Raw genomic sequence first — 15,829 nt, forward strand, 5'->3', positions numbered from 1 at the left:
GGGGGGGATGAGAGATGCACGGGGGGGTGGATGAGAGATGCACGGGGGGGATGAGAGATGCACGGGGGGTGGATGAGAGATGCACGGGGGGTGGATGAGAGATGCACGGGGGGGATGAGAGATGCACGGGGGGGATGAGAGATGCACGGGGGGTGGATGAGAGATGCACGGGGGGTGGATGAGAGATGCACGGGGGGTGGATGAGAGATGCACGGGGGGTGGATGAGAGATGCACGGGGGGGATGAGAGATGCACGGGGGGTGGATGAGAGATGCACGGGGGGTGGATGAGAGATGCACGGGGGGTGGATGAGAGATGCACGGGGGGGATGAGAGATGCACGGGGGGGATGAGAGATGCACGGGGGGATGAGAGATGCACGGGGGGATGAGAGATGCACGGGGGGATGAGAGATGCACGGAGGGGGATGAGAGATGCACGGGGGGTGGATGAGAGATGCATGGGGGGGATGAGAGATGCACGGAGGGGGATGAGAGATGCACGGGGGGTGGATGAGAGATGCACGGGGGGTGGAAGAGAGATGCACGGAGGGGGATGAGAGATGCACGGGGGGATGAGAGATGCACGGAGGGGGATGAGAGATGCACGGGGGGGATGAGAGATGCACGGGGGGGATGAGAGATGCACGGGGGGTGGATGAGAGATGCACGGGGGGTGGATGAGAGATGCACGGGGGGGATGAGAGATGCACGGGGGGGATGAGAGATGCACGGGGGGTGGATGAGAGATGCACGGGGGGTGGATGAGAGATGCACGGGGGGTGGATGAGAGATGCACGGGGGGGATGAAAGATGCACGGGGGGGATGAGAGATGCACGGGGGGGATGAGAGATGCACGGGGGGGATGAGAGATGCACGGGGGGATGAGAGATGCACGGAGGGGGATGAGAGATGCACGGGGGGTGGATGAGAGATGCACGGGGGGGATGAGAGATGCACGGAGGGGGATGAGAGATGCACGGGGTGTGGATGAGAGATGCACGGGGGGTGGATGAGAGATGCACGGAGGGGGATGAGAGATGCACGGGGGGATGAGAGATGCACGGAGGGGGATGAGAGATGCACGGGGGGGATGAGAGATGCACGGGGGGGATGAGAGATGCACGGAGGGGGATGAGAGATGCACGGAGGGGGATCAGAGATGCACGGGGGGGATGAGAGATGCACGGGGGGGATGAGAGATGCACGGGGGGGATGAGAGATGCACGGGGGGGATGAGAGATGCACGGGGGGGATGAGAGATGCACGGAGGGGGATGAGAGATGCACGGGGGGTGGATGAGAGATGCACGGGGGGGATGAGAGATGCACGGGGGGTGAGCTGCACATGGGGGGGGGTTTATGTTTACATAACTTTGTTGCCTTATGAAGGGCGGGGGGGGGGCCCAAAAAATTTCTTGCACAGGGGCCCACTACAGTCTGTATCCGCCCCTGTGTCAAACAGTTGCAAATCATGCACACGGGAGCGATTCAACCATATCACCGAGCAGCTATAAATACTCGGAGCTCAGCCTGAGCATTCTCGGCGAAAGGGTTAATAGAACATACTCGCTCAACACTATTAAGGACCTATAGTGTACAAAACCCCATGCAAACGTGAATTTGGAGTGACATTGTGAGATAAGAATTTTCCTAGGGTTGTTTTCTGACTCCAGTAGATCCATTTTACTACTGATAAAAATATTCCTGGTGTTTACCTATAAGCATAATGTTATAACACCTTTTATGAAAATCAATAAGGGATTATCATGATTAGATGACTACATTAATTTTGCATCCGCTAACTTCTGGGTTAACAGTCACTTACCATAAGAAGCCCTTTATAGGCATAAACAATTCCAAGCCATATCGTCATGTGAGTGTTCTCACAATGCTCCAGAAATGGAAGAATTGCAATGTCTCTCCCCGCAGGATCCGGCTGAAAACAAACAATATACATATTTGTGATTTTTATATTAATATATTAACACTCAGACATCAATATCACCGGGATACCATGGAGAATTCAAAATGTAAGGTGCTAAGAACATTGTATCATGTGAGTTATATAACACATGTAGTTCTGTATAGACATTAGTTTTATATAGACACCAAAAAAACAAAAGAAACTGTAAAAATATATCTAAAGTCATCACTCGTAAGGACAATACCATTACCTGGATGCCCTTAATCATAAAGAAGCCAGTTACTGCTCCCTTGCGGCAGTTGCTCTGTCTAAGCTTATCATACATTCCTCTAAAAGATGATATGACAGCAAGCATTTATTGCCAGTTACTATACTTGTCACTAATCTCTTTAGTGCTTAAGGGTCTGGAAACATTCGCCAATGTTCTCGTGATCCTCAAGCCCAGACGGCCTTAATCTCCATTTATACATATCTTACTGAAATTCTGTCTTTTGCCTTAAAAATTCTCATGCTAAAATATTGGAGGTACTTATTTTATTTGAGCATTGATATCAGATCATGGTAGCCATCCACTGAATCCTGGTCTATATATGCTCAGATCCTTACTGGAAAGAACAATAGGCAAATCTAATAATATACTTGGAGCTTTACACAAGGAAGATAAAGATAAAAAAATAAACCAACAAAACATATACCTACAGGGAAAGGATATAGGGTCACAATATATGAGTTAAAAGTATTGTACTATCTGGCCTGTAAAGATAGCCTTCTTGGGTAAGGGATGTTCACATAAGTGTGTGGTTCAGTGCAGTGTCAAACTGGGGTGACAAAAGCCCATCGGGGACATTGATTCTGGGGTCCCAACATATAATTTTACATTACTCTTGTTCATATATTTTCCTATGCTTCTATATAATAAACTGGGAAGTTTTACTAAACGAATAAGAAGACGCTGTCCTTGTCTTAACATGTTGCATTAAGCGTACTTTGACAAACTCTGCTCATGTAGGTGGATGAGGTGCCCACTCAGGTGCAGGGGCCCACCCAGTGATTCACCTGTTTCCCAGACAGCCTGTCCGAGCCTAGTCCAGTGTCAAACTGGGTTTTTTGTTCACATCCATACTTTTTTATTTTGTTATTTTTTATCCATGCACATTCACATTGCTCAAAGAAGAGGGATAATGACCATAAAATACAATAAATTTGAAAACTGTTTCCAAAAAATGTGATCAAAATCAAAGATTGACTTCTTAAAGGTGGTTGTTCTAAGAGGTTTAACTGTTTAGTTAATAAAACTTTTTTTTTAATTTTTTTTTTAAAAAAAGTAAGAGATTTGAACATATACATCAATTTCCTTAGTCTATGAATGCAACATCTCTAAATTCCTTTTAGAGCAGCTGTTTCTTATACTGATTCCAGTATGGTGCACCCCTTTGAGCATAATTTTTCAAGACACATCTTGAGTAAATTGATTATTTGGCTATATAAGTGGTCTCCAATTAGCTCATCAACAGCTGCCCATAGATGAATGTTTTCTTCAAAGGCAAATCAAGCAGAGCATTTATCAGACAAGCTGTGGTTTATAGTTGGCAATGCCACTATCATATTAGCTAGATGACAGCTAGTGAAGATTTGTAAAGTGGGCCACTGCACTTTGTGGATTTCCAGGGAAAAATATGTTCTATTGTATAAAAAAGCCATTGCATTTAGACCATTTCAAAGGAAACTTTCTCCTCCTGGGGAAAACGAAAAAAGGAATTGTTCATTCATGGACAAAACGGTTTTGTTGATGGCTAATATGACTCATGATGCATTTCAGCAAGCTAAAGTAGAAAATGCTCAATATGAAGAATAAAAACGCATTACATCCATATTTCGGTAAAATGAAGTCATTCTACTTCCATTTCAGTCTTCTTCACCGTCAATTAATCAGCCTAGAGGAACTAGCAATTGATAGTTACGATTGTAATGCACCACTGGCTTTCTAAATGACTCAGTCTGTTGTTATCTATTTTTTTTTTACATACGTGTTCCTAAAGAATCTACTGGATTAAAATACAGTCCTAGTCCTATGGTTTGGTTCTGTTTCCGTTCTAATCGAATCCAATAGTTCTCATTATGATGACCTCAATGAGTTGCAATCTACCACTACCTCCAATGTAGATGAACATTTTTAGGTTAATAATCTGCTGCATTTGTCATCTTTATGGGCTGCTATAAATATTATTATATCATTCATGGCACACGTGCCTGCAGATGCTCAGTGCACCTGCAGGAAACGGATGCTGAATTAATTCTTCAGGAGGTAGTGGAGACTGTGATGAATTCACAAGGGGAGTTAATGAGCCCACTTGATATGAAGACTGTTCAGATGCACAGCAGAAACACTCTGTGGGGGATAATAAAGACAACTGAGCCATATCCCTGGAGAGATTGCATTTGCGTGAAGATAGATAGCTTAGAAGATCCCAGAAAAGCGGACTATCTTTTCTGAGCACTGGACTGTGGAAAAACAGTAGATAGTAAATAACCTTCATTTCACCAAAAATATTCATGAAGGCAGCAAGACATTGAAGAATGTATTATGTCATGACTAAAAGCTCTATGAGCATTGACATACACATTTATGTATAATAGCAATATGTTGTCTGGAAACCAAAAAGCCTAGAAAACTAAATAAGCCTTTGTGATGGCCTCACGGGCTCTCAATGTGCTGCCGTATGGTGCCTCCATGTGGGTCTGTATTTTCCCTCATGGGAGAGAATCTCATTTAAAACTGATTTTCCTGAAGCATTCCATGTTTTTTTTCTTCTTCTTCTGAACTCTCACAGAAAGGCCAAGTTCACACAACTGTATTTTCGTTCCAAGTGTTGTCCATAGAAAAACGGACTGCACTAGGACCAATGTTGTTCAGTGGGGCAGTGCATATGAGCGATTTTCATCACTGACCGAATCTGTGTCTGAAAAAAATTTGCAGCAAGCACTAGTTTCTTCCATAAATCTGATGAGACTCACCCATTCAAGTCTATGGGTGTGAAAAATAATCGGATGCCATATGGAGCCACAGTATAGCATAACATTGTTACAGATACATTACAATTCTGTAACTGTAAATGGTCTTATAAATGATTAATAGCTGCTGCTGTATAGACTGATATGACCAATAACTTCCCATATCCTACATGCAAAGTCATCAATCTGAATGGCCACCATTTAAGACCTCTTTCAGAGGTCAGTGTTTTTCATTCATGCATCATATGGTACCGGTATCATCAGTGTTTTGGATCCATGTATCATCAGTGTTTGGTCAGTGTGTATTCAGTGTTTTATCTGTGTATTTCAAGTATGGATAAATATATAATCAAATCACAAAGCTTCTCCTATACTTTGCAATGTTAAACACGGACTGCACACGGGTGGCAGATGGATGCTTTTTGTGTTCTGTCTGTGTTTTTCACGGACCCATAGATTTGTTTTTGGCATTTGTCATATATACTGCACTAAAAAATGGACATGGCTACATGATTTTTGCACAAACACACGGTCCGAAAAAGAACAAGGACATGTGAATAGCAACGTAGATTATAGTGGGTAAAATACTGGTAAAAATACAGATAGAACACATATGAGAAACACCTATACCTGAATAAGGCCTAAGACTACATTTCCAGAATTCCATTCCTGTAGGAATAATTTGAGAATACCTTAAATACAACCTGTCAGCATCAGTTTGTAATGTAAAGTAAAGTCATGGCTGTACTGGCGCTGTAATACTGATAACATTGATACCTTTGTGATGAAATCCGCTTTGTTGTTCTTCTTTAATCACCATTTGAGGTTTTTGGCTAATTGTATCTGGGTGCACAGAGGTCAGACAGTGCACTTGTCTTCTCCTCCCTGTCTGTGATTCCCCGGCCCCTCGCCTGCCTTCGATCTGTTGAGATTTCTACCAGCTTAATTTGACTCAACATGGGAAACCTCACCCGGCCCGGACACGGAAAGGATTGACAGATTGAAAGCTCTTTCTCGTTTCAGAGACCGGAGGCAAGAAGAGGGGCCAGGGTATCGCAAACATGGAGGAGAAGCAAAATTTATCAAGTAAACTACAGCATGCAATTTTATTATTGCTATCAAAACTGCAGATATCAGGACAGATACCAAAATGCAGTATGCAGAGTGCCATTAGTATCCATCATGTGATGGGCCCCTAAAGTGCACAGATTATATTTTATCTTGAAAAAAATATATTACCATTTCCTATAGCTATATCTGAATATATACAATTGTTATGACCCTTATGCTAACACCATAGTAAGTACAATTTATCAATAATTCTCTCTTATTAACCGCTTCCAGACCGCCCACTGTATATAAACGTCGGCGCTGCCTGGGCTCTGTGCAGCGCCGACGTTTATGAATGGTTGGTGGTCCCGCAGCCCTCAGGATCCCCAGGGTCCTGCAAGTTCTGCGGTTGCGGTTCAGAGCAACAGCTCTGACAGGGGACATCATCGGGACCTGATTGAATTGCTCTCTTCTATATGCCACGATCTATAGTGATTGTGGCATATAGAAGATAGTGAGAGGAGAGGGGGTCGTCCACTTACCTCTCCGATGGCCCCCTGATGTCTTCCAGGACCTGCCGTTGTTATGGCAGCTGGAGGTCACATGACTGCCTCCAGATCTGCCATATATGGTGTCCTGCTGAGCTCAGCCTGCATCTGAGTCCAGCAGGAGACAGACAGTGTGAAACTGTCAGCAAAGATCTCATGCAATGTCTATTGCATTGCATGAGATCAGTGATTAAAAAAATAAAAATTAATGTCCCATACAGGACTAAGTAAAAATGTAAAAAAAAAGTCAAAAAAATGTTTTCAAATTGTTAAAAAAATCACAAAATAAATAAAAATAAATAAATAAAATATTAAACCAATAAATCCTTATATTTATGCAAAAACAAAAAAAGTACACATATTTGTTATCGCCGCGTCCAAAACAACCCGATCTATAAAACTGTCACACTAATTAACTCCTTCCGTGCACACCGTAATAAAAGTAAATAAAAAACGGAGCAAAAAACTATGCTTTTTCATCATATCGCCAAACAAAAAGTGGAAAAAAATGTGATCAAAAAGCAAAATGGAAATAAAAATGGTACCGCTGAAAACGTCATCTTGTTCCGCAAAAAAAAAGGTGCCATACAGCTCCATCAGCAGAAAAATAAAAAAGTTGTAGCTCTCAGAATAAAGCGATGCAAAAAAAATATTTTTTCTATAAAATTGTTTTATTGTGTAAAAGCGCCAAAACATAAAAAAATATACAGTAAGTGTAATATCGCTGTAAACGTACTGACCCGAAGAATAATGCTGCTTTATCACTTTTACCACACGCAGAATGGCATAAAAAAAAACCTCAAAAAACAATTCCTGAATTGTTGGTTTTTGTTAATTTTACCTCCCAAAAAACGGAATAGAAAACGATCAAAAAATGTCATGTACCCAAAAATGGTACCAATAAAAATGGAAACTCGTCCCGCAAAAACAAGCCGTCACATGACTCTGTCGGCCGAAATATGGAAAAATTATAGCTCTCAAAATATGGCAATGCAAAAACTAGATTTTGCAAAAAAAAGCGTCTTTTAGTGTGTGACAGCTGTCAGTCATAAAAACTCGATATAAATCTGTTATCTCTGTAATCGCATCGACCCGAAGAATAAAGTAATCTCATCACTTATACCGCACGAGGAATGGCGTAAAAAATTAAAAAAAACAATTCTTCACCTGCTACTGATTTGTTTATTATGTCTCCCAAAGATCGCAGTATGGCTCGGCACACATTTATCCTGTGCTCTGCGCTGAGCACTTACAGCAGAGTTTCCGTGTAAATCTTTTAAATATGTGATTCAGCCAGAACCCATGACGGAAGATTCCCTGTAATGGGGCAGATATAGGCCACTGTGGATGCCGTCTGGCCTGTGATCCCACGGTGTCAGTTTTTTTAGGCGTGCATAAAAGTGCGGTTGGCCACAGTTTTGTGCACTTCTGAAAAAAAGGACACCGTTAAACAGAGGCCAGACGGAGTCCAGAGTAACTCTGCTGCCTCATTACAGTGAATGGATCCCACAGGGGTTTCATCTGAATTACATCACTTGGAAATTTAGATGGAAACCCCGATGTAAGTGCTTAGCCTAGAGCGACGGATAAATGTTACGTAAAATGTTCCCAATAACAGCTTCAACTCAGTCCTCAAAAAAAGCTAGTCCCAACTCAGGTCCGTCATCTGTTAAAAATATAAGGGACTTCCAAGTTACTGGTAGCAGAAAGGCTCTGGAAAAATGCCCTTGCCCCCCAAAAGAAATTCAGAAAATTTTGTGCTCCCAAATCCAAATGCCTATTCTACAATAATTTGTTCTCCAATTGTCAAATAGCGCTCCGTCCCTCCCAGATCTCGCCGTATGGCTAAGCGGTATGGTACAGCCACATATAGGGTATTGCCACTTTTAGAAGAAATTGTGTGACACATTTCGGCACCATTTTTACCCATTGCCCTGTGTGAAAATGTCAAATCTGGTTTTAAAACATTTTTTTGTGGTAAAAATATAATTATGTTTTCTTCACTGCCCAATGGTATAAATTAAAAAATTTAAAAATACTCACTACTTACCTAGATGAATTCCTTGAGAGGTGTAGTTTACAAAATGGGGTCACTTGTGGGGGTTTCTGCTGTTTCGGCATGTCAGCGACTCTTCAAATGTGACATGGTGTCTGCAACCTATCCCAGCCAACATAGCGCTCCTTTCTCTTCCGAACCCTGCCGTACACCAAAGCAGTAGTTTTCCCCCACATATGGGGTATCGGCGTACTCAGGAGAAATTGCACAACAAATTTCATGGTGCAATTTCTCCTGTTATCCTTATGATAATGCAAAATTATGGGATGAAAAACATTTTTTGTGGGAAAAATGTGAACATTTTATTTTTACGGCTCAATATTATAAACTTCTGTGAAGCACCTGGGGGTGCAAGGTGCTCACCACACATCTAGATAAGTTCCCTAAGGGGTCTAGTTTCCAAAATGGTGTCACTTGTGGGGGGTTTCCACTGTTTAGGCACTTCAGGAGCTCCCCAAATGTGACATGGCGTCCGCTAATTATTCAAACAAATTTTACATTCAAAAAGTCAAATGGCGCTCCTTCCCTTCCGAACCCTGCAGTGTACTCAAATAGTGGTTTTACCCCACATATGGGGTATCGGCATACTCAGGAGAAATTGCACAGCAAATTTCATGGTGCAATTTCTCCTGTTACCTTTATGATAATGCAGAATTAGGGGATGAAAAACATTTTTTGTGGGAAAAATGTGAAAATTTTATTTTTACGGCACAATATTATAAAATTCTGTGAAGCACCTGGGGGTGCAAGGTGCTCACCGCACATCTAGATAAGTTCCCTAAGGGGTCTAGTTTCCAAAATGGTGTCACTTGTGGGGGGTTTCCACTGTTTAGGCACATCAGGGGGTCCCCAAATGCAACATGGCGTCCGCTAATTATTCAAGCAAATTTTACATTCAAAAAGTCAAATGGCGCTCCTTCCCTTCCAAACCCTGCCGTGCGGCCAAACAGTGGTTTTCCTCCACATATGGGGTATCAGCGTGTTCAGGAGAAATTGCACAACAAATTTCAAGGTGCAATTTATCCTATTACCCTTATGATAATGCAAAATTAAGGGATGAAAACGTTTTTGTGGGAAAAATGTGAAAATTTTATTTTTACAGCTCAATATTATAAACTTCTGTGAAGCATCTTGGGGTTCAAGGTGCTCACCACACATGTAGATAAGTTCCCTAAGGGGTCTAGTTTTCAAAATGGTGTCACTTGTGGGGGGTTTCCACTGTTTAGGCACATCAGGAGCTCTCCAAACGCAACATGGCGTCTGCTAATTATTCAAACAAATTTTACATTCAAAAAGTCTAATGGCGCTCCTTCCCTTCCGAACCGTGCAGTGTGCCCAAACAGTGGTTTTCCCTCACATATGAGGTATCAGCGCGCTCATGAGAAATTGCTCTACAAATTGTGTATTCCATTTTTTCCTGTTACCCTTGTGAAAATAAAAAAATTGGGTCTAAAGCAACATTTTTGTGAAAAAAAGTTAAATGTTCATTGTTTTCTTCCACATTCCAAAAATTCCCGTGAAACACCTGAAGGGTTAATAAACTTCTTGAATGTGGTTTTGAGCACCTTGAGGGGTGCAGTTTTTAGAATGGTGTCACTTTTGGGTATTTTCTGTGATAAAGGCCCCTCAAAGTCACTTCAAATAAGATGTGGTCCCTAAAAAAATGTTTTTGTAAATTTTGTTGGAAAAATGAGAAATCGCTGGTCAACTTTTAACCCTTATAGCTTCCTAACAAAAAAAAATGTTGGTTCCAAGATTGTGCTGATGTAAAGTAGACATGTGGGAAATGTTATTTATTAACTCTTTTGTGTGACATATCTCTCTTATTTAAGGGCATGAAAATTCAAAGTTTCAAAATTGCAAAAATTTCAAAATTTTCGCCCAATTTCCGATTTTTTCACAAATAAACGCAAGTGATATCAAAGAAATTTTACCACTATCATGAAGTACAATATTTCACGAAAAAACAGTCTCAGAATCAGGGGAATCCGTTGAAGCGTTCCAGAGTAATTACTTCATAAAGTGACAGTGGTCAGAATTGAAAAAATTGGCCTGGTCACGAAGGCAAAAACAGGCTCTGGCGCGAAGTGGTTAAAGCTTTTGACACACAATCCATGATCGTGTTTTTCCATTCTGTTAAACAATGATCTGCTTAGTGTCCTGTCAGTGCTGACAGTGCCTGGCTTTATAGGGACACATCTATTTCATGTATTGGCGTAAAACACTTTGAAAAGTTGCAACATTTTTGCACAATGCAGAGTTTTTCAGGCTGGCTTTGGGCAGCTCTGTCAAAATGGGTGGAGTTGGGAGGAGTCAGGCAGGATGAGGCATGGCAGTGCCTTCTTGTCAAATTCAACATTAATGGTTGCATTATTAATGCCAGAAATGTTACTCCAGTCGCTGACTTAAGTAGCATTTCTAGCAAGGTACAAGCCTATGTGCAGTACGATTGTAGAACAGCCCATGTGGTTAATCCATGGCCCAGTCACAACTTAGATGACTCAGGTGTAAGATGCTGTTGATATCTCAGATACCGCACTGGCAGTACTTCATTCCCAAGATACATCTTTCATTTGTAGCACATCATTCAATGACTCCTTTTACACAGTTTTCTTCTTTACGGCTACTCTTTAGTCTTGGTGCATTGGCTATTGCAGCTGAAACATTTTTTCTTGAGCCTGATCACTTCTAGTTGATCATGTGGATCATGATTTCAGAGAATCAGAACAAATGTAATCCAGTGTTACTTGCTGGCAACCTAAAATTACATCTATATAACTAATGTTAGGCTGTGATGAAAATTTGCATATTGTCTGTCTTGCCTTCTGCAGGTTGCATTGAACAGCAATGTGGTCCACATGTATTCTCTGCGCCATTATGACTGTCTGATATAAATTGAGTCACGGTGGAAAAAAGTTGCACTTCCTATTGCAATTTTTCATTGTAGAGTTTTTCAGAATTTCAATTGAATAATTTTTATTATATAAATGTTTATGTGGTGAGTTCCATAAGATCAGCCAGGAATGTTAAACCCAGGAAGAGTCTGAGGTCCATTAACGTCATTGCAGCACACTAGTTGACATGGCAAAATGGCATGCTTACCAGGGGGCCATGGTAGAGCACTATAGGAGGGTGAAGGTTGATGCACAATAATTCTCTTTATCCATAGTAATAGGTCAGCAGAGGCCAGAATATGGCTTGTGTCATCAGAAAATAACCTACTGTATAAATTAAGTTTTTATGTTAAACATATATTTTTAAACTGTTGGTATTAGAGAGGAGTACCGTACATCTTTTAAAATTCAAATTCGCTGAATTTTTCAAAAATGTCCCCAAAAATTTGATTTGCGATAAATAAATTTGCAGTAATCTTAATACTGTAAAGCTTGGAATTGCTCAGAAAATGCAAGAGGAGTGAGAGAGTGAACCGTGCTGACCATAAGAGCTTATACTTTACAGGAGAGAAGAGGGACTCTGCTGACAACAAGAGTTTACATTTTACAAGCAAGAAAGAGGAAGAGGATCTTGCTGATCATAAGAGCTTGCACTTTACAGGCAAGAGAGAGAAAGAACTCTGCTGATAATAAGAGCTTATACTCTCTAGGCGAGAGATAAAGCACCCTACTAATCATAAGACCTTACATTTTACAAAAGAGAGAGAGCACCCTGCTGACCATAAGCGATTACATTTTACAGGCAAGAGAGAAGACCTTGCTAACCATTAGAGCTTACACTTTACAGGAGAGAGGACCATGCTGACCATAAGAGCTGACATTTTTCAGGTGAGAGAGAAAAACGACCCCACTGACCATAAGACCTTATACTTTATAGGCATAAGAGAGAAAGAGAGGACCCTGCAGACCATAAGAGCTGACTTTCTCCAGGCGAAAGAGAAAGAGGACCCTGCTGACTCTGTTGAGAGAATGAGAGAGGTCTCCACTGATCTTAAGAGCTTACACTCTACAGGAGAAAGACTTACTCTGTGACTTTGGAGATGGAAAATGACAAACTTTGCTCCACTGTGAATCGATAATCTGTGATGGACTGCAAAATGACCTTAGCTCACTATCTGATGCATCAGCAGTAGCAGTATACTGGGTATGTTTTTTTTGCAAACCATGAGTTGAATCTCAAAATGTTCAAATTTGTGTGAAACTGTGAATTTCAGGAAAATCGACTCGATCTCGATCCTCCACAGATCAATCCGCTCATCTGTAGATGTTTTTTAATTATTTATTTTTTCTTCATATGATCTATATTAAAGAACATTAGAAATTTAGCCATCTTCACACTGGCCACTGGGGTTATTTTAAACTCATACTTCCTGTTCTTTCTGGAAATCCACATGCACATGGACAGGAAGAGATTGACTCAATCTCCATTTTTTGTATTGAAGCATCTTATGAGTGTGGGCAAGGCTGATTGTGAAGGTAGGGAGAGCTGTGCCATCCATAATCTGATGTGAATGATGGAGTGGATCCTGTGCTTTCAGTAGAGCATAACGATGTTAGCTGTCAATTTAATCCTGCCAGTGATAATAACGAGACTGGGTAAAATCTATCTAAAAGAACAAGATACAGTATATGGGACTAAAATACTCTCAGTGGCCAGTGTAAAAAAATGCATGATTTTTTTAAATATATATTGTAATTTGAAATAAAAAAGTATAAAAATAAAAAACAAAAAACAACCATTGCTAAAAAAAGGAAATACTTTTTACCTGCAACCCTAATTTAAACAATATGTAATTCTCTGATGATACATTCCCTTTAAGGACCTGTAGTGTACAGATCATCTTACATTGGAAGAACCATTATCAAAAAGCCCTGGTATGTTACTTGACCGTAGAGACTCCATTTTACAAATTATGAATATTAGCTCAGAATTTCATCTTCATATCTGGTATGTCCCAAAAGATTTCTCCGCTGCTATAACTGTGTTCTGTATCATCATAATAATGCTGTATAACGTCTTGAAAACAAATTTTAATACATACAATTGCGCTGCAACAGCAAGCCCCGTGGTATTCTCATCCGTAGCCTGTAAATAAGCTGTAATCTAAACGACAGCATTGCTGCTAATTAGTTTTATATTCTCTGCAGAGTGTATGCTTTTAGCACTATCATTATTCTTAATGGCCACATTGTAACAAGCATCGACTTAGTCCAGATAATAGTGTTAGATATTTATTGCCAAGTGTCTGCATAATTGCAGGATGTGATAAAGTTACATTTCCTGCATATGTCGGAGGGCTACAAGGTGTCATGTTAAAATTCTTCTGCTCATCAAAGCTGCAAATCATTTTACTTCCTCTTTACACAAGCGTGTAAAATTATAACTCTTAATAATAGACATCCTTATGCTTCTGTAATGAAAAAGCGAACCCTCTGGCCAGTACCTGCAATATTCATCCTTATTAGCACAAAATGTGGGCATTGTCTATGGCAGTTAGTTAGCCCTGTGGCCACTGCATGCTCACTCTGGCAACTCTTCTTCTTTAGCTTGACTAGGTTTCAATAATTTATTCCACTGAGAATCATTTATGAAAGGGTTGAATTTATAGAATGGCTGTAAGTAAAAAATAGTCAAATAGAGCAATATATATATTTTTATATAATTAGTGACTAAACTTTTATTTTTTGGGTGTGTTGGGGTTGGGGAGGCAGATGAGTTGCTATGAAGAATTTTTCATGGCAAGTATCTAATACTAAAAAAGGTTCTCCAACTTGTCACTTATGGAATTTAGTAATTTTTATTATTTTGCTTCAATTTTTAAGTCCAATACAATTAGGACCACAAAGCAGGGTTAATATGCTTTATCCACTCGTCAGTAGCTCCCGCTGGGGTTTATGTCTGAAGCCCTGAGAAATATGATTTGGAGGATTTTTGCTGTCGGGGCTCTGTGTGTTCAGTCCGACATAATTTCCAGCAGAATACACCTATCGGAGGCGGGGTCCAAAATATAGTTGACTGCACTTTGGTGACCACCTCAAATTGTCATAGCTGAAATTCAATTTTGACAGATCACAAAGCGACTGCCTGCATCTTTAAAGTCAATGGCCCTGCCAGTAGAAATGTCTGAACCCTATTTTTCAACATTTCAGATGTGACGAGTGGATAAAACACGATGTGAACATAACCTAACAATTTAAGTTAGCTTAATATTTTGAACAAAATACACATTTATACTAAGTAACGGTTATTAAAAAAATTGTCATAAAGGTACTATTGTAGAGTTATTGTGAATAAAGAAAAAAAAATTGCTGTGCTAATATGTATCTTTCTTTTACCTATTAGTTATATGACCATAATATATTCTTTAACAAGCGATCATAAAAAATAAAAAAATTAATAATTAATAAATAATAAAATAATAAATAAATAATTTTAAAAAGGCATTATGTAAGGGAAAAAAAGAGTTTAAATGTGTTTTTCTTCTTTATTTATTTTACTTGGTACAAAATAATGAATATTTAGTATTTTTTACCATAAGTTTACAATGCCATGTGACACATGTCGACATCAGCTTAAATTCTCTTGGAAATCAAAGCTACATGGTATAATTTATGATTACAGGAGGTATGAAACATAAGAACTTCTAATAATACCATGCATGGTGATAAAAATGTCAATAGCAGGATACGACTGCTACAATATAGATAAATGTCATGTTACTGAATAAATCCATTACAATACATAACCACAAATCTGAACTTGGCTTTTTACCACATAATCACTGCTGAAGCTTTCTGTATCTGATGTCAGATGCCATCTGGAAATGCAATGTGTACTCTTGTATCTACGTATTTTCTATTGAAGAAGTTAATCTACAATTGAATAGTTAATGAATGCTAATAATAACTAGGGAATATTTTCGAACTAGATTCCCATAACTCTATAAATAATCCTGCAACCAAATATTTGCATCGTTATTGAGTTTAAAGTTCAAATTCAGGAGCAGTCCTGGAAAAAATGATGTGGGAACAACTGCTGGAAAAAGATAGATAGCTGGAATCATCTGCTTATGGTTTTATGTCCAAGGTAAAGCTGTGTGCACCCAGCTTTTAAAGTGGCATATGGGGCCCTTATGGTCTCATATGTAAGCACTCAATCTATTATTGAATGGTGCAGAGAATGGGGCTGGCTTAGGTAATGAGCTGAGCCCAACAGCCAGCTCCCTTCATCTAGCCTGCACTCTTCCTGTGTCACTACAGACCATGGAATGACCTTCATTGGAA

General features: G+C 40.1%; 1 protein-coding gene across 1 annotated transcript in view; it reads right to left on the reverse strand.

The window, feature by feature from the left end:
• The window catches only part of GABBR2 (gamma-aminobutyric acid type B receptor subunit 2), a 1,360,263-nt gene that overhangs the window by 136,692 nt on the left and 1,207,742 nt on the right, over positions 1-15,829 (reverse strand). Inside the window, exon 14 of the mRNA XM_073678612.1 lies at positions 1,827-1,937. Within this exon, the coding sequence (XP_073534713.1) occupies positions 1,827-1,937 (111 nt within the window). The remainder of the gene's footprint in view (positions 1-1,826; positions 1,938-15,829) is intronic.

This window comes from Phyllobates terribilis, unplaced genomic scaffold (assembly GCF_046119375.1).
Source record: "Phyllobates terribilis strain yellow unplaced genomic scaffold, ASM4611937v1 Scaffold_4__5_contigs__length_816908805, whole genome shotgun sequence".
Lineage (NCBI taxonomy): Eukaryota > Metazoa > Chordata > Amphibia > Anura > Dendrobatidae > Phyllobates > Phyllobates terribilis.